The sequence below is a fragment of the Delphinapterus leucas genome, chromosome 11, assembly GCF_059928025.1.
Source record: "Delphinapterus leucas isolate spDelLeu-1000000601 "Yukka" chromosome 11, BTC_Dleu_Yukka2, whole genome shotgun sequence".
Lineage (NCBI taxonomy): Eukaryota > Metazoa > Chordata > Mammalia > Artiodactyla > Monodontidae > Delphinapterus > Delphinapterus leucas.
Genome location: NC_143139.1, coordinates 77,213,124 through 77,236,736, shown reverse-complemented (window position 1 = coordinate 77,236,736; position 23,613 = coordinate 77,213,124). Strand labels below are relative to the sequence as shown.

The 23,613-nt window shown below is 35.6% G+C and overlaps 1 protein-coding gene across 9 annotated transcripts in view; it reads right to left on the bottom strand.

Moving 5' to 3' along the window:
- The window catches only part of VEZT (vezatin, adherens junctions transmembrane protein), a 96,161-nt gene that overhangs the window by 37,392 nt on the left and 35,156 nt on the right, over nucleotides 1–23,613 (bottom strand). For 6 of the 9 annotated variants that reach the window (XM_022562378.2, XM_022562380.2, XM_022562381.2 and 3 more), the window contains 5 exons: nucleotides 20,485–20,571; nucleotides 15,577–15,752; nucleotides 13,110–13,385; nucleotides 10,245–10,394; nucleotides 6,278–6,425 (listed from right to left, as the gene is read on the bottom strand). In XM_022562378.2, the coding sequence (XP_022418086.1) occupies nucleotides 6,278–6,425; nucleotides 10,245–10,394; nucleotides 13,110–13,385; nucleotides 15,577–15,752; nucleotides 20,485–20,571 (837 nt within the window). Of the gene's footprint in view, nucleotides 1–6,277; nucleotides 6,426–10,244; nucleotides 10,395–13,109; nucleotides 13,386–15,576; nucleotides 15,753–19,298; nucleotides 19,442–20,484; nucleotides 20,572–23,613 lie in introns of those variants that run through there. The other 3 variants (XM_022562379.3, XM_089921144.1, XM_089921143.1) reach the window with 2 other exon arrangements.

Genomic DNA, 23,613 nt, shown 5'->3' with positions numbered 1-23,613 from the left:
CTGTCCTAAAAGAGAAATGCTGATGGAATGAGACACAGCTAATTAGAAATGAATGTTCTTTGATGAATTATTTTAAAAATGTACACAGGGCTTCCCTGGTGGCACAGTGGTTGAGAGTCCGCCTGCCGATGCAGGGGACACGGGTTCGTGCCCCGGTCCGGGAAGATCCCACATGCCACAGAGCGGCTGGGTCCGTGAGCCATGGCCGCTGAGCCTGCGCATCTGGAGCCTGTGCTCTGCAACGGAGAGGCCACAACAGTGAGAGGCCAGCTTACCGCAAAAAAAAAAAAACAAAAAAAATGTACACAAAGGAGAAAAGGAGACAGCAGGAATGATGGACCTATGTAAGTCCAAAGAAACAACTCATTGATGGAGCCAGAGTTTGGGCTTCAAACTATACCATTATTTTGGCCTAGGAAATAGCTAAGAAAAAACATAAAAATCAGTCCCAGAGTGATCATACTCAGGAATGTGTGGCATGAGAAACTACAACACACATTCTCAAAAAAACACCCGGAGTCTGGCAGCAAAGGATTCCTCCAGATAGTACTATTCAAGAGGACAATATCAAACAAACAAATACAATCGAGTCTGAACAGGAGTTAGCAGACAAGAAAAAGAGGATAATTTACCACTCTGGATAATTTAGATTTCAGTTTTTTATAACCAAGAAAATGGACATTATTTAAACTGTTTTATTAAATGAATTTAAAAATTATGCAAATAATGAATTAAGATAATTTAATGTAAACCTATTTTACTATTAACTCTTTTTTTTTTTAAATGAGCAAGGCCAAAATTCTAAATCACTGAAGATACACTACCTAGGGGTTCTTAAATATAAATACAAGGTATCTCACAAGTCTTATTTAACCATTAAATTTTGTTACTAAAATGATTTTCTTTATCCTTTATTTTTAATTCACCAAGTATTTCTTGAGCACCTATGATGTGCCAGGCAGTACTCTAGGTGCTGATAATACAGCAGAGAACAAAAGTGAAAAATATCCCTGCCCTGATGAAGCTTATATTCAAGTAGGGGGAGTAATAGATATTAACAAGTAAAATAAGTTTCTTGTCTGATGGGGTATGGGGAAAATACAGCAGAGAAGGGGAACAGCAAATGTGGGTTTGTGTGTGTATATGTGAGGGGAAGAAGAGGGAGAGGGAAGCAAAGGGAAGGAGGGGTGGCTAGGAGGGTCTCTAAATTCATCTGAAGGAACTGAGCCACTATGAGGAAAGAGTTCCAGGGAGTAGAAGGTTCAAGTGCAAAGTCCTGTAGTAGGAGTATACTTGGAACATCTGAGGAACAGCTAGGTCCATGCGGCTGGGATACAGTAAGCAAGGGGGAGCATGGTAAGTGATGAAGTTACTGAAGTAACTCTGGTTTTTACTCTAAGAGAAATGGGGAGCCACTGAAGGATTCTAAGCAGAAGAGTAATATTATCTGAGTTAAGCTTTAACAAGATCATCCTGTGTTGAGAGATCATAGGGAGGTGAGCACAAGCGAAGACAGGAGGTTACTGCAATAATCCAGGTGGGAGTTAACATGGTAGCTCATACCATAGTGGTTGGTGGTAAGAGGTAAGCAGCGGTGAGACAACTGACAGAATCTCTTGACAGACTGTTTATGAGGAAAGGTGTTAACAAGGATGATTCCAGAGTTTCAGACCACAGCAATTAAAAAATCAAGTTGGCATAGCTTACTGCCATTTAAAAAAAGACAAATTTATTATCTAATCACTGCCATATTATACAATTAAACCAAAACTCAGAAATACACATTTTTTTCTGTTTGTTCTTTGAATAAGGGAAGCCGCTCTGGATGAGGGGATAACCATAGTTTATGGACAATTAGGAAATTTTGATTTAAAGCATTTTCAGGGAATTCCCTGACAGTCCAGTAGTTTGGACTCGGTGCTTTCACTGCTATGGCCCAGGTTCGATCCCTGGTCAGGGAACTAAGATCCTGTAAGACACGCAGCATGGCAAAAAAAAAAAAAAAAAAAAAAAGTCTTTTCACAAAATGCAGATTTGTTTTTTAAAGCAGGAAATATACTCTTTATAATAATAATAATTTTATAAAAAAACTAGTTAAAGTTTTAAACTAAGAAAAAAAGAGGGATAAGGATTCTGTACTAGATATTTCACAAGTCTCTCCTCAGGATGCAATTAGGAAGTTTCTTTCCTTTTCAAAGATGCAGCACTTACAATTCCTAAGTTCTCCTAAGGGAAGATATGTGAACAATTAAAAAAAAAACAACCCCAAAATGTATTTTCTTTAGAGGACACAATGAAGATTACAAAGGAAAACAAGAGGCCCCGATTTATTTGTAAACCATCTTTCACTACATTTTAAAAAAAGCTTTAGTTAGGTTGCTCTTTTGAGAAAGAATTTTAAAATTTAACTTACAAAATCCATTTAAAAATTCTTTATCTGGATATAATGCCAACTGTACAAGGTGGCACTACACAGTTTTTGAACATTACAGGGATTTTCAGCAGTTTATAAACTCTGTAAATCTCAAGATAGGCTTCTTTTGGAGTCCGATATTCCTGGTAACAATGCAACACAATCATCAGGTTTAGTTATAGATTAGTTATATGTCAAAATAAAGCAGAATTAAAATACTAAAGTTTGTCTGACTTGTAAAATAATATGGGTGAGCAAAAAGGATCCAGCTACAACCAGTACCATTGGTGGTGGAGTAGAGAGATAACAAGCGAACAAGTCCCACAGTTTAGAGTAGGTCATGTCAGATGCAATTTAAAAAATCAGATAACATTTATTAATCACTTACTCTCTCCCAGGTATTGGACTGGCAAATACTTAATCCTTTAGTGATCAGCATTATGGTTATCTCATTTTATGAACGCAGAAACAATGACTTGCTCAAGTCCACATTAGCAGTCAGGTGAGAGTCAAACCTAGAAAGTCTGACTCCAGGAGGCCCACTGTTTCTTTTTGCTGCCTGTACTTTGGCCAAAATATAATCCAGGTTTTAACAAGCTTTTTAAAAAGCATAAAGGAATAGGGAAATCACTGAGACATCTTGATGAGTAAACAAAAAAATAAGTTAAAAGGGAAATTAAGAAATATGACCATAATTCTTTCTCCAAATCCTTCTTAAAGAGTAACAGCTATTACCATTTTGGGTTAACCATTATACAACAAGCCCTGTTGTAGGTATTTTGTATGTTTTCTCATTTAATCTAACACCTTGTAGGGCAGGTATGGTAACTCCTTTTTACAGATTAGGTAAGTTCAAAGAACAACTCACTCAAGGTCAAATGACCAGTCAGTGTCAGGGCTAAAATATAAACCCATGTCTGCTCAATTCCAAAGTCGCTGCTTTTTCATCATTAAGAATCTCCCAAATTGTTCTTTGAAAATAACTTTATTTCCATCATAGAGTAAAGCATGGTCATGGTATTGAATTTGGAAGTAAATGGAATTACCTATAGTGCAACCACACTAAAGAGTAGCTATTGGTATATTAGTATTTTCTCATGGTCTTTTTCTAAACACAGAGTTACTAAATGTATATTTATGTATCCTGATTGTTTCACTGGTTTCTCCAAGTTTTTACAAAATCTTCATAAGCAAGTTGGAGCTGGTATACAATGGTTCACCATGTTGGACTTACTGTGATTCATGCAGCTATTCCTCTACTGCTGCACAATTAGGCTGTGTTCCATTTTTCACTATCATAAGCAAAACTAATAAGCAACCTGGTATATAAAGCTTTAATATATTTGAAATCATTTCCTTAAGAAAGATTTACAGAAGTGGAATTACTGATTTAAAGCATATAACATTTTTAAGGCACTTTAAATGTCAAACTGCATTCTGAAACAAACTTTAGGGAACTAAGGAAACCAGTAAGAAAACTATTGTAGCAGCCTCAGTAAGAATGATGGCAGCTAGGACTAGAATGGTGGGAAATGACATGAAAAAAAGTGAATGAGTTTAAAATGTATTTTGAAGGTGGAACCAACACAAAAATCTACTCATAGCTTATACGTGAAGGGTAAAAAGAGGGATAAGAAGGATAGTGCCCAGGTTTCTAGCTTAATAAGTTGTATGATGCCATTTATTAAGATGGGTTAGAATGAGGTTAAAAATAAATCAAGGCAAATTTCAAGTGACTGGAAAGAAAAACAGGAGAACTAGAGCTTTTATGTGGATCTGAAAATTTTAAAGATGTAAAAGTTTATACGGTTCAAAACAAAATGAATCTTGAAAAATATGCTGTTAACTACACTTGCACTGATTTCCATGGTATCAAGTGAAGTTTAGAGGCTAGAAATAAAAAAATATCTAAGTGGAGTTTGCTAAATACTGAAAAGGAAGTTAAAGACATTTGGCTTGACTTTTTAAAAATACTACTGGAATCTTACAATGCATACAGTTAGTTTTTGTTAAGATGCTTTAACTTATGTTTTTTCATGTTATTTTTTTCTACTACTAACTCCAAAGGAGTTCATTAAATGAATGTAACATAAATCTCATTACCAATCTCAAATCACTGAACTTTTAACTCGTTTTGAAGATTTGCTGCTGTAGTAATATTATGAACATATACCTTTGATTACTTCCTGAGATGAATCTGTGAGCTTAAAATTGCTGGCGTAAAGGGTACATACCTTTGTGAAGAATGGTATTCACAGCTAAAGTGAAGCAGTTTATACTTTGACCAGTGGTGTGAGGTCTCAGAATTTTCACTGACAATGAGTATTATCAACTTTCAATATCCTTGGCAAAATACTAGTAAGGCTGAAAATTTTTATCACATTTACTGGCCATTTCTGGTTTTTGTGAACTGGCAATTCACACACCTGACCTATCTTCAATAGGTTTCACATAGTTTAGTGCTCTTTATATAGAAAGAATTCAAGCCCTTTGTTTATAAATCACTGCAATTTTTTCCCTGAGTTTATTTACATTTAAAGTATACAGCATTTGGGGCTTCTCTGGTGGTGCAGTGGTTAAGAATCCATCTGCCAATGCAGGGGACACGGGTTTGAGCCCTGGTCCGGGAAGATCCCACATGCTGCAGAGCAACAAAGCCCATACACCACAACTACTGAGCCTGTGCTCTAGAGCCCGCGAGCCACAACTACTGAGCCCATGTCCTGCAACTACTGAAGCCCACGCGCCTACAGTCCGTGCTCAGCAGCAAGAGAAGCCACTGCAATGAGAAATGAGAAGCCTGTGCACCGCAACGAAGAGTAGCCTACACTTATCACAACTAGAGAAAGCCTGCACGCAGCACTGAAGACCCAATGCAGCCATAAATAAATAAATAAATAAGTAAATAAACAAACAAACAAAACAAAACAAAAAAAGAATCCATCTGCCAACGCAGGGAACACTGGTTCGAGTCCTGGTCTGGGAAGATCCCACATACCGCGGAGCAACAAAGCCCATGTGCCACAACTACTGAGCCTGTGCTCTAGAGCCCACGAGCCACAATTACTGAGCCTGCAAGCCTAGAGCCCGTGCTCCACAACAGGAGAAGCCACCACAGTGAGAAGCCTGCGCACCGCAACAAAGAGTAGCCCCCGCTCGCCGCAACTAGAGAAAGCCCACGTGCAGCAACGAAGACCCAATGCAGCCAAAAATAAATAAATAAAATTAAAAATATATATATATACAGCATTTAAAGTTTAGAAGGTTAATTCTTATGTAGTCAAATATATCCTTTTATGTGGTTTTTAATATATGAAAAAATTCTTGTTCCATATAAGAATTTTGGAGATTTTCCAAGGAAAGATGCTGATCTTGTAAGTTTTTTACCCATGTTTGTTGAAACAAATGGCTAGTAAATAAAATCACTCATATATTGGGTTCCTACTAAACTCATTTATCTTCAAACTCTAATTTAATACAAGAAATGCCTATAGTAAGAATTTAAAGTATTTCAATATCAGAACATAAGGATCTCCTCTATTCATTCATTGATTCATTTATTTATGGCTGCACTGCACAGCATGTGGTATCTTGGTTCCCTGACTGGGGATGGAACCTGTGCCCCCTGCAGTGGAAGCGCAGAGTGCTAACCACTGGACCGCCAGGGAATTCCCACTTTTCATCCAATCTTCACAGTGCTGTCCCTCTTTAAAGGCAGTTTCAAAAACATCAGTAAGGCTATTATGGTAATGGTATCCAGCAAACAACAAAAGAAACAGGTACACCATTTATATTCAGAAAGCACAGGCACACTCCAAATGCATCTATCTTTTCTTCAGCCCTTCCCATCCATGAATGGATTACCTTCAATGCAGGCAGGCTGAAGCCATCTGTAAGGTTATGTGCTTCCTCTTCTGAAATCTGCTCTTCACTAAGTCCAAGGCCCAGCTCCTTAAAAGGCACCACACAGATGTAGTTGGTTACATTGTCACTCTCAGAGTTCAGGGGGTAGGTTAAATTAGGTTAAGGCAATCAACAAAGGCTTTTCATTAAAGCATAAAGAGTACAATAAAACTGTCCAAAATTACCTTTACTTATCTTTGTTCTGAACTTTGAGGAGATTTACATCAGTTTTTTAAAAAAGAAACTAATCTTAAAATCTAATATATTAATATACCTCAAATCTTACAGGATACTTGAGAATAAAATGTCTTTATAGCTGAAGAATTAAAAGTTCAACTCTTCACAAGCGCTAAAATGCTAATTTAGTTATTTTTCCCATCTACCTTTTGAAACTGTATTATGTACTTTATTGTATCGTGGCTCAGGCCCTCACCACTCTACAGCAAATACTTCCTCTTTTCCTCCAAGTCTGCACACTGCAGGACATCATTACCTGACCGTTACCTGAAAACATAAACTACTGATGTAAGTAACACTAAGCCTGTTCCATCAAGGTTGTTGACATAGACTGCTGCTGTTTCTGCCTTCCTCTTCCTCATGCGCATCTATCAACATTATTATGTGATTTCCTCCTCTTTCATTGTTTTTGTAAAGAATTATATCCATACAATTCTTGATATTTGAACTCTTCATGCATTTATAACATATCCCTATTTTGTCGTATTATAACAATCTTTTGATATAGTACTAGGCGGAATCTATAAATATTCTATTTGTGAGATTGTTTTTTATGTGGAACTAGATTATAGTATCTGCATAAATAAAATGATGTACTGTAGCTTTCTATCTAACCTTTCCTATGGTCTGAAATAGTTTTTTTTTTTTTTTGCAGTACGCGGGCCTCTCACTGTTGTGGCCTCTCCCGTTGCGGAGCACAGGCTCCGGACGCGCAGGCTCAGCAGCCATGGCTTACAGGCCCAGACGCTCTGCAGCATGTGGGATCTTCCCGGACCGGGGCACAAACCCGTGTCCCCTGCATCGGCAGGCAGACTCTCAACCACTGTGCAACCAGGGAAGCCCCTGAAATAGTTTTTTTTTTTAAAACTACAAAATCATCTGGACCAGGTAGTTAAACATTTTTTCATTCACTTAGTTTTTGAATAAGTAATATATTCAAAGGATTAAAAATTTATAAGGTATTAAGGGGTATAGTAAAAACTGCTTCCTACCTCTATCCCTTAGCCACCTAGTTCACCTACCCAAAGGCAAAGGCAATCACTGTTACCAGTATCTGGTGTATACGTCAAGATATTTTATGGTTATGTACCTACATAAAAGGAAATCCAAATATAAATGCGTGTGTATGTGGGGATATATATATGTGTATACACACATGCACACACTCTTATTTATCCCCTCATATATACAATCCCTTCTATGCACAAATGGAAAGGTAGTATAAATACTGCTCTGTGCACTTCGCTTTTTCTTTTCATTTAACAACATAATTTGGAGATCATTCCACAATAGTGCATCAAGACCTTTTATCACTTTTTTACAGCTGCACATTTTCCATTGTTTACATATATAACCAGGTGCTTTCTTTCTTTTAATGGAATTCTTTTTATTTATCTCCAGTGTCTGAATTCTTCCTAGGTCAGTTTTAGAGATTTGTGTTTTGATATGAAATGATCCATTTCTCCCTACAGTTTCAAAGTTGTGGTCACAAAGTTACAAAACTATCCCCTTACAATAACTTTAATTTCTTGCTCTGTTCTCATTACTAATCTTGTATATTTCTATTCTTTTTACTTTGATCAGGCACACGAGGGTTTATATAACTTACTGGTCTTTCCAAAGAAATAGTTGGTGGATACTTTTTTAATTCCTTAAGGTTTCTTATATGGAGAATATGATCCGGCCCCTGCCTACTTCTGAATCTCATCTCATACTCTGACTCCCAACTTACTGTGCTGCAGTCTTCAAGTATGATGGTTCTTTTTCTATACTCCAATCATACTAAATTCACTCCTGCCACAAGATCTTTATACTCGCTGGTCCATCTGACTGGAACTCCATCTCAAATCTAAGTTTAAATTGTAGGCCTTCCCCTATCATCCAATCAAAAACAGCAACCCACCAATCACTCTCTATCCTATTCCCCTGGGGTTTTCCCCCTTTATAGCAAATACCTGAAAATATTCTGTTCAGTTTTTATTAATTATATCATCCACTAGAAGGCAAACTCCATAAGAACAAGGATCTTGTCTATCTTGTTCACTGCTAGGTTCCCAGTATCTAGATAAGTGACTGGCCCATGGAATTCATACCATCTGCAATCTTTGTTAGGGCCCTCTCAGCCCACCTCACTCCCAATCCCTCACTAAACTATAGGCTCTCCGAGGCAGGGACCATGTCTATTATGTGGACCACTGTATATCTAGTGACTAGCAAACTGCTTGGCATAATATTCACTGAATGAATAACTACTTGCAGTTAACATCCCACACTGTCATATCTCTATTTCCTTCTATATCTTTTCTTCCTTCTACTTGCAATGCACACTTTTATCCTCAAGGTCAACTCCTACTCATTCCTTGAGGGTCAACTCAGGTGTCGCTTCCCTGAAAGCCTTCTGTGTTTTCACAGAAGTCACAGGTCAAGTACATTGTCCTGCTATGCTGGAATGCACCCTGGGTACTTATACTGTATTATGAATATCTACTGACTACACTCAAAAATCTTTAAAAGTAGGTAGTACAGGTTTTTGTTCTGTCTTCCTAGCACATTGCAGGCAGGTATTTAGGTAGTAAACAAATTGAATAGACAAGTTCTTGACTAAAATGAAAGTGCTTTCTCCCAATTTCCAAAGAGGTAATACAGTACAGTATGTGTATGTATGTATGTGTGTGTGTGTGTGTGTGTGTGTGTGTGTGTGTATCTAGATATAGTAAATCTATACATATATAGAAAAGGTTTAAAGTCCTAAGTCCTACAGTCAAGACACAATTTCACCTCTTACTAACTGTGTGACACTGGGTAAATCCCATATAAAGTAGAGATTTTATTTAGTTTTCTCATAAAGTGGAGATAAGAAAATCTAGATGGAAAGGTCTGTGTAAGGATATAATGATAGAACATAAAGCACTCTGTAAACTTTTAAGCATTATATTTATCAGTGTTACAGTACTCAGCATCCTGAAGGTACAAAGTAGTTTTTGCATCCCATTTACTCATAACTTACCTAACTAAATTTTAACTAAAATAAAGATCTTATACACTTTTATTTTCTAACAGACCTAATTTCCTGACTTAGTAAATTTAAGAGACAGACTTATTGTCATGCAGTCTTTAAGTGCTTATTATATACCAGACACTGCCTAAGCACTTTATATGCATCAATTCATTTGGTCTAACAAAAGCAGTCAGGAAGATTTTGTTATTATTGTCAGTTTACCAATAAATAAAGCAAGGTACAGAGAGTGAAGAAACTTGCTTACGGTCACCTACACAGTAACTGATTCAGCCAAAATTTAGACAGCCAATCTGACCCTAGAGCCTCTGTTTTTTGAAAGGGGAAGGATTTCCTGTTGCCAGTTTATTTCCATGTCATGACGCAAATTTGTCATGTTCAGTAATTTGAAAAAATGCCTGACCTAGAGAAGCCAGGTTCTTTTGACTTTATTCTTCGGACCAGTGAAGGGAGGGACTTCAAGTGTTTTCCTTGTTAAAAATGAGCCACATGAGAGCAGAACTTTCTTCCTATTATTGTCATTCCCCTAAGTTTTAAAATAGAAGTGATGATGGAAATCAGCTTCAAAATAGGCAATTTCAGTTTACAGTTAACTTTTATAGGATGTAGCTATGATATCTATATTCAGGACTCTGGAAACATTGCTTATTCTTACATATAGACAGAAAAGGATATTTTTTCAGCATATATAGGGTAGCTAGCCTTGCTGCTTGAAAGTTGGCTCTTACAGTTCTGTAGACAGCTTTCCGAAGACCGATGAGATGCTGACTGGGATGCTGTCCAGCTTTATTAAATGGGCAAGCAGCACTGACCCTGTCAAGCAAACTTGAAAAGTAAAATGTGATACAACTGTACAGGTGTCCTAAAGTTTTTGTTTTCTAAATCCACAATTCTATTAAACTTAGGAAAAAAAATTCCTTTTTCATGATTTTCATTAGAAAATGCTTATAAATATCCCAACTCAGGTCTCATAAATAGATATTTCCCTGACACATATATAGCCACCAGAAAAAAGACAAATGAAAAATTAAAATCTCAAAGAATAAAGGCTTCCTCTGATATGGGGAAACAACAAATTTTAATTGAAATATAGTAGAACTGTAGGAATATTTATGTAAGAAACTGTAACTTTTTGATATAGACACTCTATCTGCCAGAATATACTAAAGTGGTACTACTTTACATTTAGTTTTCAAAACCTATGTCTACAGTAAGTATGAAAGCCTTAATTATAAACACTTTCACATTCTTAATATGCATTTACATATGTTCATCAATCGTATTTTTGGTCATTTGTACAGAACAATCAAATACTGTATAGAAATACATTCTGTACATTCATAAAAGTAGGGTAAAATGACTTACCCACCTGCAGCCACTGGCACTTACCTACTCAAAATGAAGTAGGGGACGCAGAAAGATAACAGGACCAGTGGCCAACAGGGGAATGCAAGTAGAAAGGCAAAGTAAGTGTTACTACATAGTAGCATAGCTACTCTCAAAACTGTTCAAGAGGAGGCACATTTCATAAGCACTTTTCCAAAGATAAATGGGGAGTACCTATTTGCAACAACACCATGTAACATATTATGCTTTTATAAATGAAACTATGAGTGATTTCATATTACATAGTTTTCCAGACAGTAAGTTTTTCACCTAACTAGTAACCTCCCCTAATAGTAAAACAAAGTATTTGGAATTTATAAATTTCTTACACTATAACCACAAATTTGTAAAATAAGACATCTAACTCAAAACTTAAAAAAATGTTAAACCAAACTAAACATATTCAGGCATTAAAAATCTATAAAAAACAGGACAATGACAGATAGGCTTATTTTAAAATAAAGAAATGAGGCAAAGCAGGGTTAAATTATTTGCTAGAGAGGAAAAGTTGAGGCAGAATACAACAGCACTAATATTTTCAATATATGGACACTATTGTTTGTATTCCATTTTACTAACTCAGTCTTAAAAATGAAAATATTTCTAAAAAATTATGATTCAAAATTTATTATTCCTCATAATTTTTTCAATCCATTTTCCAGTTAGATGGAGACAAGTGAAGTACAATTGTTCCAAAAATTTTTCTGTCTGTCTGCATTTGAATAGACAGAAGTCATAATCCAGAGGGAAATCATGCCTAACGGGCCCATTTTAGCTCTTCATGCCAATTCTAGACATATGGGTAAAAGTGGGACAATGACAAAAAGCACAGAATCCTCTATAGAGGCCTAAGCATTAATTGGACACAGAGCCACTTTGCTTAACCTGTCAGTCCTCTTGTTGTGCAAGTCCAGAATGAAAAGGAGCTATATTACTTACTTAGTATGATTTTTAACTTTTAAAATTTGACACTCAATATTTGCTACGCTCTATCAACAAAAGTGGACTTTAACTACAATGGAAGGACCAAAATTAACAGACACTAAGGACTGTTACATTTTGAATTAAGCAGAAAGAGAAGTTATAAAATCTCTCTCATGTCTCTGGAGTTTACAACACTGTTCCAGAACACAACAGAGTGAAGAATGAGAGGATTACTGGAGGCTCTTCTACTTTCCTGTTTCATGATATTCCAAATACAGCTTTTATGTCAAGATTGTTTAGGTACTACTCTAGAGTGAGCAGAGTGGAGGATGCAATGACTACCCAAGGTTCTTCTGCCCCTCTCTTTTCATGACTTTCCAGATACAACTAATTAAGAGCAACAATTATTCTCTGCCATATACTTACTTTCTCCCACCTATAGGTTGCAGACGTTATATGAGTTATATAAATTATTAAATATATTATACTACAACTGTCATCTGTAAGTGCTTAGCTGGCAGCCTAGTGTACGGGAAATAAGCTTTAGAGGCAGATGGAATGAACTTGAACATTTGCTCTACCGCTTATAATTGTATGCCTTTAGTTGTATGCAAAATTGTCTGGCATAGAATATGGAACATAATTGGTGTTTTCCCTTTAATAATAGAATAAATAGTCTATCCATCTGGTAGCTTAATACACTTAGAGCTAGACTGTTGAATATTTAATTTCCCGTATTAAATATCAGTGAGAGTATCTGAGAGTATCAGTGCCAAAATATCTACTACTATTAACCTAAAGAATATTATTAATACATGGCAAGAGTTTTCAAAATGAATTCTTGTCAGATACATCTATCATGTAAACGGAGTAAAGAGAGCATCTGACGGTGAGTAAAGAGAACAAGTATTTATTGGGTAACTACTGCATGCGAGGATCAAGGCTCTCTATGTTATCTTATGTAATCACATGGTAACACACAGAAATAATCATGATTTTCAAAGCACTTTGGTTTCTCAAAGTAGAAAAAAGAATCATACCACTTATTAAATCTAATATATAATGTATTTATTTCTTCACTTAGCAGTTAACAGACTTTAATAAGTGCTAAAGAGAAACATAGTTTTTTCTGTAAATGCAAAACAAAAATAAAAATAGGTAATAAACATTCTAATTTAACTATGTAGTAGAAAAGAATTATTTAAAAAACAAAATGAAAAATGAACTCACAGTGTAAATCCTCTGGAAATGACTTCAGTTTCTTGAATGAGGCGTAAAGCTTTTCTCACGAGGTTAGTAAAACCTCGGCTATTTGTTGCTATATCTTCCAAATGGACATTGTATTTTTTTAGGGTTATTTGTAGTTTTGCTGTCCTCCATAATCTCAAAGCTCTTATGATCAGATAAACAAATAGAATCACTCCCCATAGCAGCCAGGAAGATACAATCCACCAAGTGGGAAGCATAATGAGCAAACTAATGAAGGCAAATAGCACTGAGACATCCCTAGAATAGAAAAGCCAAAAAAATGATATCCATCAGTCCAGAGAAAGATGAGTTACTTTAGTCAGCAATTCAGGTTTCCTAAAATAGATAAAATGCTAGCTTCTTTATAAAGTATGACTTTATAAAATATGACATTTTAAAAAGTAATATGAAACAGTTAAAAAATATCTAGCACCACTGTCTAGTTGCTAGATACCCACTGTCTAGAGCTAATCAGTTTAGGTAAAGGACATAAATAGGTATCTTCTGAAAAAACCTTTTTTTTTTTTTTTTTTAAGATATGTACTTTTTAACCTAAAAACAAATTACAGGTTTTAAAATCTGATTTTACAAATATAAAATTTAAAAAAACTTTAATTTTTACTAATTTTTAATACTAAAAATCTTTAATATTTGGAGATATCATGAGGTCTTTTCCCCTAAAATTAGACTTTAATTATCTGTGCAAAAACATATAATACCTCAAGAAAATATAAGCATTTTTCCAATTAGAAATAATATATACTTCATGAGTAATTGCTTTGAATAAAGTCATCTTATTTTATTTTATTTTATTTTTATTTATTTATTTATTTTTTGCAGTACGCAGGCCTCTCACTGTTGTGGCCTCTTCCGTTGCGGAGCACAGGCTCTGGACGTGCAGGCTCAGCGGCCATGGCTCACGGGCCCAGCCACTCCGCGGCATGTGGGATCTTCCCAGACCAGGGCACGAACCCGTGTCCCCTGCATCAGCAGGCAGACTCTCAACCACTGCGCCACCAGGGAAGCCCCATCTTATTTTATTTTATCATTAATTTTATTTTTTATTTTATCATTAATTTTAAATAACCATCACCACAATTCTGGAAATATACATATTTATTGCAGACCGTAATATGGACAAGCTTTGTATTTTTACACTGCTTTAACTGAAGTCAAAATATGTATGAAATTTTTAAAATTTAGGTCAATTACAAATCTACAGACTAACATACATCATTCAAGCAATGAAGGCTTAGATGAAAATGTGAAAATATAGAAAGAGGTAAATATAGGGGAGCTGTATCTGAGGATATCCAAAAACAACATCAACACTACTTGAAGACAGTTATATAGTCAAACTATAAAGAAAATGTAAGAATGCGTCTTAATAAATATTTGCCTGCCCTAATTTCCCTTGGAATCTTTTACTGTTAGACAATATTGGTAATATCATAAAGCAAAATCTCATCATATACTTTTATGTATTTATAGCAAAGTCTATAACGTATTTATAGGGCTCAGAATTGCTTAATGACATTTGAGGTCAAAGAAAACTTGAATATAAAGTTATAAAATTCTTAAAACCTATGCTTCCTTCTAGCAGCTCCTTAAGTTCTTATATTTTTAAAGGATAAGATGCTTTACTTCATCATGATATCTGAGTGACTACATATTTGGGAAACACCATACTTTGCTATCTATTACAATATGAAGCATTTGTCAATGTGACAGGAAAGACAGATAAATTCAGAACACTGAGGCCAATGAATGTAACTGCCCATATAACTTGAACAGTTCGAGCAATAATTTAGTTCATTTAATAAACGCATACTTTAATAGGAAGAGGATATTCACAGTTCTGTATATATAATCCCTTTTTACTATACATATATATTTCTTTTTAACAGATTATGGCCTGAGACTTCTGCATTAGATCCAAATACTTTAAGTGGCTGACAAGTTTTAAGATAGTTTGAATTGTCTATTGTCTATGATCTCTTCTCATCCAACAAAGCAGGAATCAACTGTTTATCTCCATGTCCCATGTCCTATCCTTGGTGCCTCTACAATGTAATTACTACATAATCTATTAATGGTAAAGAAACATAAAGCACTGGCTAGGCCTTCATGAGCACATGTGTATAGGTATATGGGTAAGAGAGATTTTTTTTTTTTGGCATATGTTATACCTGCTTATTGGGTTGTTAAACACAGCACTAACTATACTGAGTTGAAAATATATAATAATCAAACTGGATATTTTTTCCACCTTCACTTGAAATAGTATTTACTTTAGAAAGGGACTTTTTTTTTTTAACCTCTGGCATATCATTACATTAATTAAAATGCTAAAATGTTTATAATGCCTTTATAATGGAGAGCGTGATGATGGATTTCCTCTGGTAATACTCTGTATGTAAGCAACGGATAAATGTTTTCTGGACAGTACCAAATATTAGGGGTCGCCAGGGAGCAAAGTGTTGGAAGGTGTCCATTTTCCTGTTGCTGAGGTTGCCCTGCAGACAGGACACTGGGATCAAGTAGCTCAATCAGTTCCACATCCTCTTGTAACAGGACTTCCTGTTGCAGGATGGTATGTAGTGAGTCGAGTCGGAATCCAATATCCTTGACATTAAAAGACCGGAAGAGAGGTATTAATACATGCATAATTTTGTATTAAATATTAAGCTCCTACCATGCTAATAAAATTAGAGGTGTTTATTTTTAGTACAGATTCCAAGAAGAAGAAACAATAGTCAATCTATTTTCAGTATGATGGAGAGGGTTTTATTTTCATTATAAATGTGAAACAATAAAGACTGAGGCAGACTTTATGAAGCCACATGTGAGTGAAATATATATTTTTAATAAACAGATGTGAAGTAATTACAGATTAATAAACCTGTTGAGTTAAGCCTAATTAATTAAATTGTTGGAAAACAACATGGAAAATATAATCCTGTAACAGAAGATGCTGTCCCTGGATGCTGTAACAATATAGCCAATATCTAAGAATTACATCAGCAGGATCAAGGCTTTCTAAAAATGGACATTTAGAATGTATTAAAAATACATCATTAAGGAATATAATACAAAATGACAAAAACATGTGCATCGCACTTTATAGTTTACAAAATGCTTTCACATATACCAGCTTATTTATTCCTCCCTCTTTTCCTTCTACCCACCTATCAAGGAATACATACCAGGCAACATGCCTGACATCAAAAGCATAAAAAAATGAACAAGACATACAAGACTTTACTCTTAGAGAGTTCATAGTCTAACGCAGAGGACTGAAAAGTAAGTGCAAAGAAGTGTGATGAGGTATAACTAGGTTATTATGAAAATGGCACAGAAGGAACAAAACCTGCAACAAAGAGAAAGTAAAAGAGGTGATGCCTAAACTGAATCTTAAAGGATGAACCAGATGAAAGAGTTGGAAGAATGGGATGAGACAGAATGAAAGCAAGTCTCTTCTAGTTTGGGGACCTGCAAGTCACCAATATTAGTTTTTGCAGCGTGTACCTGGTGGAGGGGTGAGAGATGAGATAGCAATGTTAGAGCAATTCCACAGTAACCCTGTGATGTACATTATCATCCTCCTGTCCATTCTACAGAGGAGAAAACTGAAGCTCAAAGAGATTAAGTAACTTTCCAGGATTATGATTTCAAAGCCTAAGTCTTTGGTAGTTGATTCTTCTTCCCTGAATATAGTCTTCTCTACCAGAAAATTTAGTTTTATGTTGTATTAAACTTAGGAATAGGGAGATACTATTGTATGATAAAAATAAAGAGAACTTCTAATGGACAAGACCCTTAGCAATGAAAGTAAAACCAGTTAGGTCTAGGGTTTGAGGGCAGTGGGTTTGCTCTTCTTAATCATTCCCACACCACAGATTCTAGCCCGAGCTAACCATGAGGACTTAAGCAGTGATCTATACACTACAGATCCATACACTATGCAGTGATCCATACACTAACAGCACATATCCTCTTGGTCATGGGCTATACATCACTTTTAGAGAAGGCGAAGAATATTTTTAATATTAGGACTATTTGGATATATTTCTTTTAATTATCTAAAAAAAAAAATCTCAGTGGAATGCTGATCTTCCTTTTAGCCTATAAGGCTTTTTTACCATCTACTGATACACCCTGCACATACCTGTGCAGCACTTTTATGGTTCATATTTGAACTACTGCCTCCTCTCTCTTACAATCCTAACATTAGGAACTACTTAGTTTTTCGACATTCCACCCCACTTTCATAAAGAGAGAACAGCACAACTCACTTTATATTACTGTTAGGGGTGAAGAGGGGCAAGTGGGCTGCAGGGTAGCGAGAGCAGGTGGGCAAAGGAAGGCAGGAGGGCAGGGGGTGGAGCATGGTAGCTTTTCCAGTAATCCTTAAAATAAACCTTCACATATTGGCCTTATAATTTGGTTTGGATTCCCCAATCAGACATGACCATATTCAAATACAAGTACTAAAAATAAAACTTTTGCTACAAAAACTTGAAATCAGGCCTTTTATGAGACCTCTAAGTAATTGTATAGGGTTAAGTTTAAAGAAGCCTAATTAAATGAAGGCTAAGGCTGACAGAGAGGGGGAGGCTGTTAATGCAGATTGGGAACTCTTCCTCTTCACAGACCCTCTTATGAGCATGCTGCTTAATCAGGAACTCACTTTCTTCAACACCACTCCTTGGCATCAGACCTGTTGCAGAACTGGGATAAAGCCTCCCCAAAACCAGTGTGATTCGAGGCAGTATTAATAGTATGGGTGCTCTGTGCTGGGGGAAGGTGTGCTACGTGAACTTTGGCTCGCCCTCAACAAGTATCAAGACTTAGTGCCTGGGTTTATATTTTGGTCCCACAACTTAAGCAAGTTAATATAGCCTTTCTGTTCCAGTTTCCTCATCTGCAAAGTGAGGATAATAACAGTACCCACTTCACAGGGTTGTTGCAAGGAATAAATGAGTGAGTATTTATAAACTACTAAGAATATCTGGCGCACAGTAAGCGCTATGTAAGTGTTAGCTGTTAGTGTTGTTAGTACATATGAAATAATTAAAAATACAATAAAGAAAAGCTCACAGAATACAAAAACTTACAGAACATAGCATAGATAATTATTACAAGGTGGTTGCAGAAAATAAGAGATCCAACAGACTAAAGTTTCTAGGAAAGGCCTTGAGGAAGAGCTAGTACTGCTTATTGGAAAGATTCCAAAAATAGAAAAATGGAACAAATTTCACAGTATAATAGTACAAATATAGACATAGAGAATAGGCAAGGAATAAAGGAAAAGGAAGAGTGTATTGGGCTGATGAAAATATTGGGGGATAAAGCTGGAAAGGTAGATTAGGGCCAAATTACGCAGACTCTTTCATGCCAGCCAAAGTGATGAATTGGACTTGATTTAATAGGTAGTAGGGATCTTTTTAGAATTTAAACAGAGAAATAGCATGAGAAGATAACTTAGGAAGAATTCCGCTTGGATGGAATGAAAAGACTATGAGAAGCACAGCTAAAGAATAAAGAGATTTCTATTTTGGCCCCTAGGGATGGAGAAGAGAACTTATTCATGTGTCAATATACTTCAATGATCTTACACGCTTTTTAATATATAGTGCTATTTAATAAAGCTGATGAGGATCAAGTTAAATAATGTATGACAGCACTTTATAGGCTAAAAAGCACTTAAAAAGTGCCAATACCACTAACATCATACTTGCTATAAAGGAATTTTTTTTTTAATCTTTAAGAAGAAAAGTATTACCTTAATGAAAATGAACAATGGTAAAATGTTCAGATATCATGGAGCAATTGCCAGTATCTTTATAAAAGGAAGAGACTGGTTCAATGTCTGTATAGATAACAAATTTTAAAATATTTCATAATCAAGGGGAAAAGTCAAGCAATCTCATGACAGATGCTAACTGGGCAATTCCTTGTTCCATTACCAGTAAACTATTTCTCAGGAATGTACTTCCTACAATTCTGCATAATATAGGCACAAAAGGGATGCATTCAGAAGCTGGTACTTTACAGTGAAATATGACATGAAGCATGTGGCCAGTGATAAAGAACCAAGAATGAAAAGATCAGGACTATGCAGACTATGATTAAACCACAGAAAAATGTATATGGATCCATATACCTTACCAGTGTCCTAGTATCACTGAAGAATGAGGATGGCTCCACCTGGCTAGAGATGATGTCTACGTAGATGACAAGACACTTCACTGACCTTTTCAACACACCTATGAAGACGAAACCCTGAACAGAGAACTTGCCCATGTTGATTGCTAAAAAAGTAATTTTAGTCAGTCAAAACATAGTAATACTCAAGCTAGAAAGGTGGTACATTATAATGAAAAGAGCCTGGGATTTGAAACCAGGAGACCCGAGTTCAAATTCTGATTCACTTTCTAGCTGAACATTCTTCAACAATTCACTTAATAAGTATTCTTAACCAAACTGAAATGTCTGAACCTCAGGCTTCCAAATGGTAAAACACACTAAACCTTATACAGCGTTTGGATTAACAAATCAAAATGTGAAAGCACTTTGTAAACATCCTTTGACAAATGACAGTTTACAAGAATGATAATTATCATCTTAAGGTCACAGGGCAGCAGAAGATTCTGAAATCTGCTTACTTGTGAGAGTCATAAGAATTTTAAAACTTTAATTTTTTTAGCTATATTACCTAGACTTCATATTGTTAAGATGTACTCCCTCTTGGGGCTCAGAGATCAAGCTAGTCTTTGGGAAATTCTGTGATTTATCAGTCCCGGAAGACTAAATTTTATATATGAAGTTGTCAGAGAATGGTAGATTAATGATAAATAAATTAGGGAGGAACCACTCTTGATTTTGCCCAAACTTTGTAAACATAGGCTGTGGAATAGAGACAGTCAAGTTCTTAACGAAAAGGGGGAGGATCCCACTAATAGATCTATTCCCTTCCTCACGGAGAGGAATACCTGTCAATGGAGGAAGACGGCAGCAGGAAATGAGTAATCTAACAAATAGGGCTTCAATAATTACCAGAATATCCTATTCTCAGTGGCTAATAACCTCTTAGAAGATAATACTAATGAGTCCAAATGCAAAGATCCCCAGTTACTGAAGAACTTCCTTTCCTTTTTTTTCCCCTTAGGTGATACAAACAAACTTTAACACTTCATGAAGCAGATCAGTCTCCTTTTGAAGAACAGCCCAGAATTTCTAATCAAAATCAATCACTGCCCAAATCAGTAGCAAAACAAATTCGGATTCATCAATTTTCTCACTAATAAACCGGAGTCCTGAAAAGTGACAAAAAAGAAGTAAAGTGAACACTCACCAACTTGTGAAGTAAGTCATCATTCTTACTGCACTGAACCAAAATCCAGCTTTTGATGGTTTCAGCCACTTTTAACAGGATGCCTCGCTGAAGGAGAGGAATGACATTGTAAAGGATTATTAAACCACACCTCAATAGCAGAAAAACTTCAAATAACTTACTTCTAATTAATCATAATTTTTATCAGAAAAAGGAAGAAAAAAGTCATCTAGGTTATATTACATGCTTTGCCAGCGTGTTGCAGCCTCCTTATTAGATCCCCAATTTACTCACACATCAGAATCACCTGGAGGATTCAGTCAGAAACATACTCCTGGGCCCCCCAACTAAAGATTCAGATTCAGTGAGTTTGGAATGAGACCTGTAAACCTACGTATCTTGGGTACACTATATACTACCTATGTCCACATGACGATGGTATTGGGTATGTATTTCAAAATGAAAACCAAGTACTCCAAATTCTCAAATATTAACAGCATTTCATTCTATAATACTAAGGCAGAAAGATAATCAATTTTAGAAGAACTGTCTCATAAATAATATAAAATAATAATATAAAAGTTATATTATTGAATCAATCAAAAATTCAATTTACCTTAATAGCCCATTTCCTGAGCAGGCCAGTAAATGGAGTTTACTTTCATTGAGTGACTATTATATTCCAGGTACTGAAAAAGGGTCATGGGAACAAAGATGAATATACGTAACTGCTGTTTTCAAGAACTTAGAAGAGACAGTACAAATAATTACAAACCAATGTAAAATCTGAAAAAGTGTGGGAAAAAGGAGGTCAAGAGGAGCTGACACTGGAGCTAAGCCCTAATAAATGAATAGGAATTTAATAACAACAGAGGGAAGAACACTCCAGGCAAGGGGAAAGGATGAATAAAGGAGAGAGCCATGGAAGTACATGCCATTGGGGATGGTGGCATAGTTTGGGACAGTTAAGACCCAAGGGAAGAATAATGAAGTTTAAAAGGTACACTGAGATTGTAAAAGACTGTGGTCTTAATAACAGTTTAGAATTTATCCTATAGACTGTGAGGAGTCACCAAAGGTTTTTATATAAGGAAGTGAAACAATAAAAATCAGCACTTTAGAAAAATAACTGGCAACAGTGCAGAGGCTGTACTAGCAGGGAATGAGCTCTGCCAAGAAGCATGATTAGAAGGATATACAACAGCCCAGCTAAATAATGATAAAGCCTTGAACTAGGGTAGCAAAAATGGTAATAAGGATTGGCTTTTAGAGACAAAGAAGTTGAGTCACTTAATGACCAAATCAATGTGGGAGTGATGGGAAATTGCAAGATAATTGAGAGGGTGGTAATTTGGGAATACAGAAAGAATATTTTGTTTCAGGAATGCTGAGAAAAAAAAGTTGTTTTAGACATGTTGAATCTGAGTTGCCTGGAGCACAGGCAAATGGAAATGTCTAACAAGTATCTGGAACTCAGTGAAAATGGAGAATAAACAAAAGTGGCCAATGAGGGTAAGAAAGTAGATGAGATAGCTCAGAGAAAACAGATCAAGCAAAGAGGACTGATGCTGAAACTTTGTGGGAGGAATGTTTAAGAATAATCACAGGAACAGAAACCAGAAAAATATACAGAGAATGAATACTCATGAAAAGAATACCAGTACAGACTACTCAATAAGTACTTTAACAATCACATAAAAAAAAAAAGTTTAAAAAGGGTGATTAATGCTAATAACTGTTTCATCATGAACTCATACAGAAAATTTGCTTTCCAAAGAAAATAACTGCTACTTCATAGCTTGAACAGAATTTGGGGGGCAATTCTAAAAATATATCCCCTAAGAAGGAATAGCAAATCTTTCTAAAATTTAGCTGCTTCATATCTAGAAAAGCCCCATTCTAGAAAGATATAGCTTGTGCAGCTGAAATGTGTAATATGAAGACTAAATGAATTTTCTAGACATGTGGTAATTTTGAAAAACACCCTCTGGCTATGCTTTTTACTGTTCCTCTATTTCTAAGAGGATGAAATTTTAAACTCTCATTTATTTATAAATTAATAACAACATTTCTATATGTAAAAATACCTGTCATAAATGAAAATTAAATACTTACAAAACCCAAGTTTACACACACACACTCACACACACAAGAGGTCAATGTCCATTTCCTGCCCCAGCACTATCCCTTGGCCCATTCTTTGTCTTTTGTTGCCAAGTAATCTCAAATTCAAATTTTAGTCTGTAAATAATCTTTTATTTTTATTATTTTTTAAAAAATATTTATTTATTTGGCCATGCCGGGTCTTAGTTGCGGCACTCAGGATCCCCACTGTGGCATGCAGGATCTTCAGTTGCGGCATGCAAACTCTTAGTTGCAGCATGTGATATCTAGTTCCCCAACCAGGGATTGAACCCGGGCCCCCTGCATTGGGAGCGCGAAGTCTTAGCCACTGGACCACCAGGGAAGTCCCAATAATCTTTTAGATATATCTTTAGGTTTTGCTTTCAAAACTTTTCCCAGGAACATTCATATTTGAAAGGAGCAAGGAGAAGAAAGGGTTTAAGTACAGAGGACTCTTGCTCCCCTAACTCCCACCTTGTGAGTGTTAGTGGAAAAAAAAAAAACATTTCTCTGGTGTTTACTCTGCTGTTGCAATTGGGCCCAGCTTGGTTACCTCACATTTTAGAGTTTTTCTAAGAAGTACAGAAGGAAAGATCTTTTCCTTTCTATCACACACAGTAAATGACTAATTGAAAACTTTAAAATCCTCCTCCCAAAAGGAACTTGAATTATAATAAAACACTGATTAAACTAGAATGCTTGAGAAATGAGGTAATCTGGTTATAGTTTTTTCTGTTAAATTAGAATTCCTTTTGTTAAAACTGAAATATACTGGAATTTTTCTTATTTTAATAAATACAGCTAATAAAACATGAATCAATCTAGTAAATGTATTTTATAGAACATAATTATTGGTGGCTTCTTCTAGTATCTCAGCCTCACAATGATGTACATCAACTATGAAATATTTACTGTATAAAAGTAAATGATACCGCAGATATAAAGGGCATCAGAAATTGAGGTAAATACACTCACTCTATCATATATCCTTGAAACTGTTTATTAAGTATTAATTTGCTTTCTTAT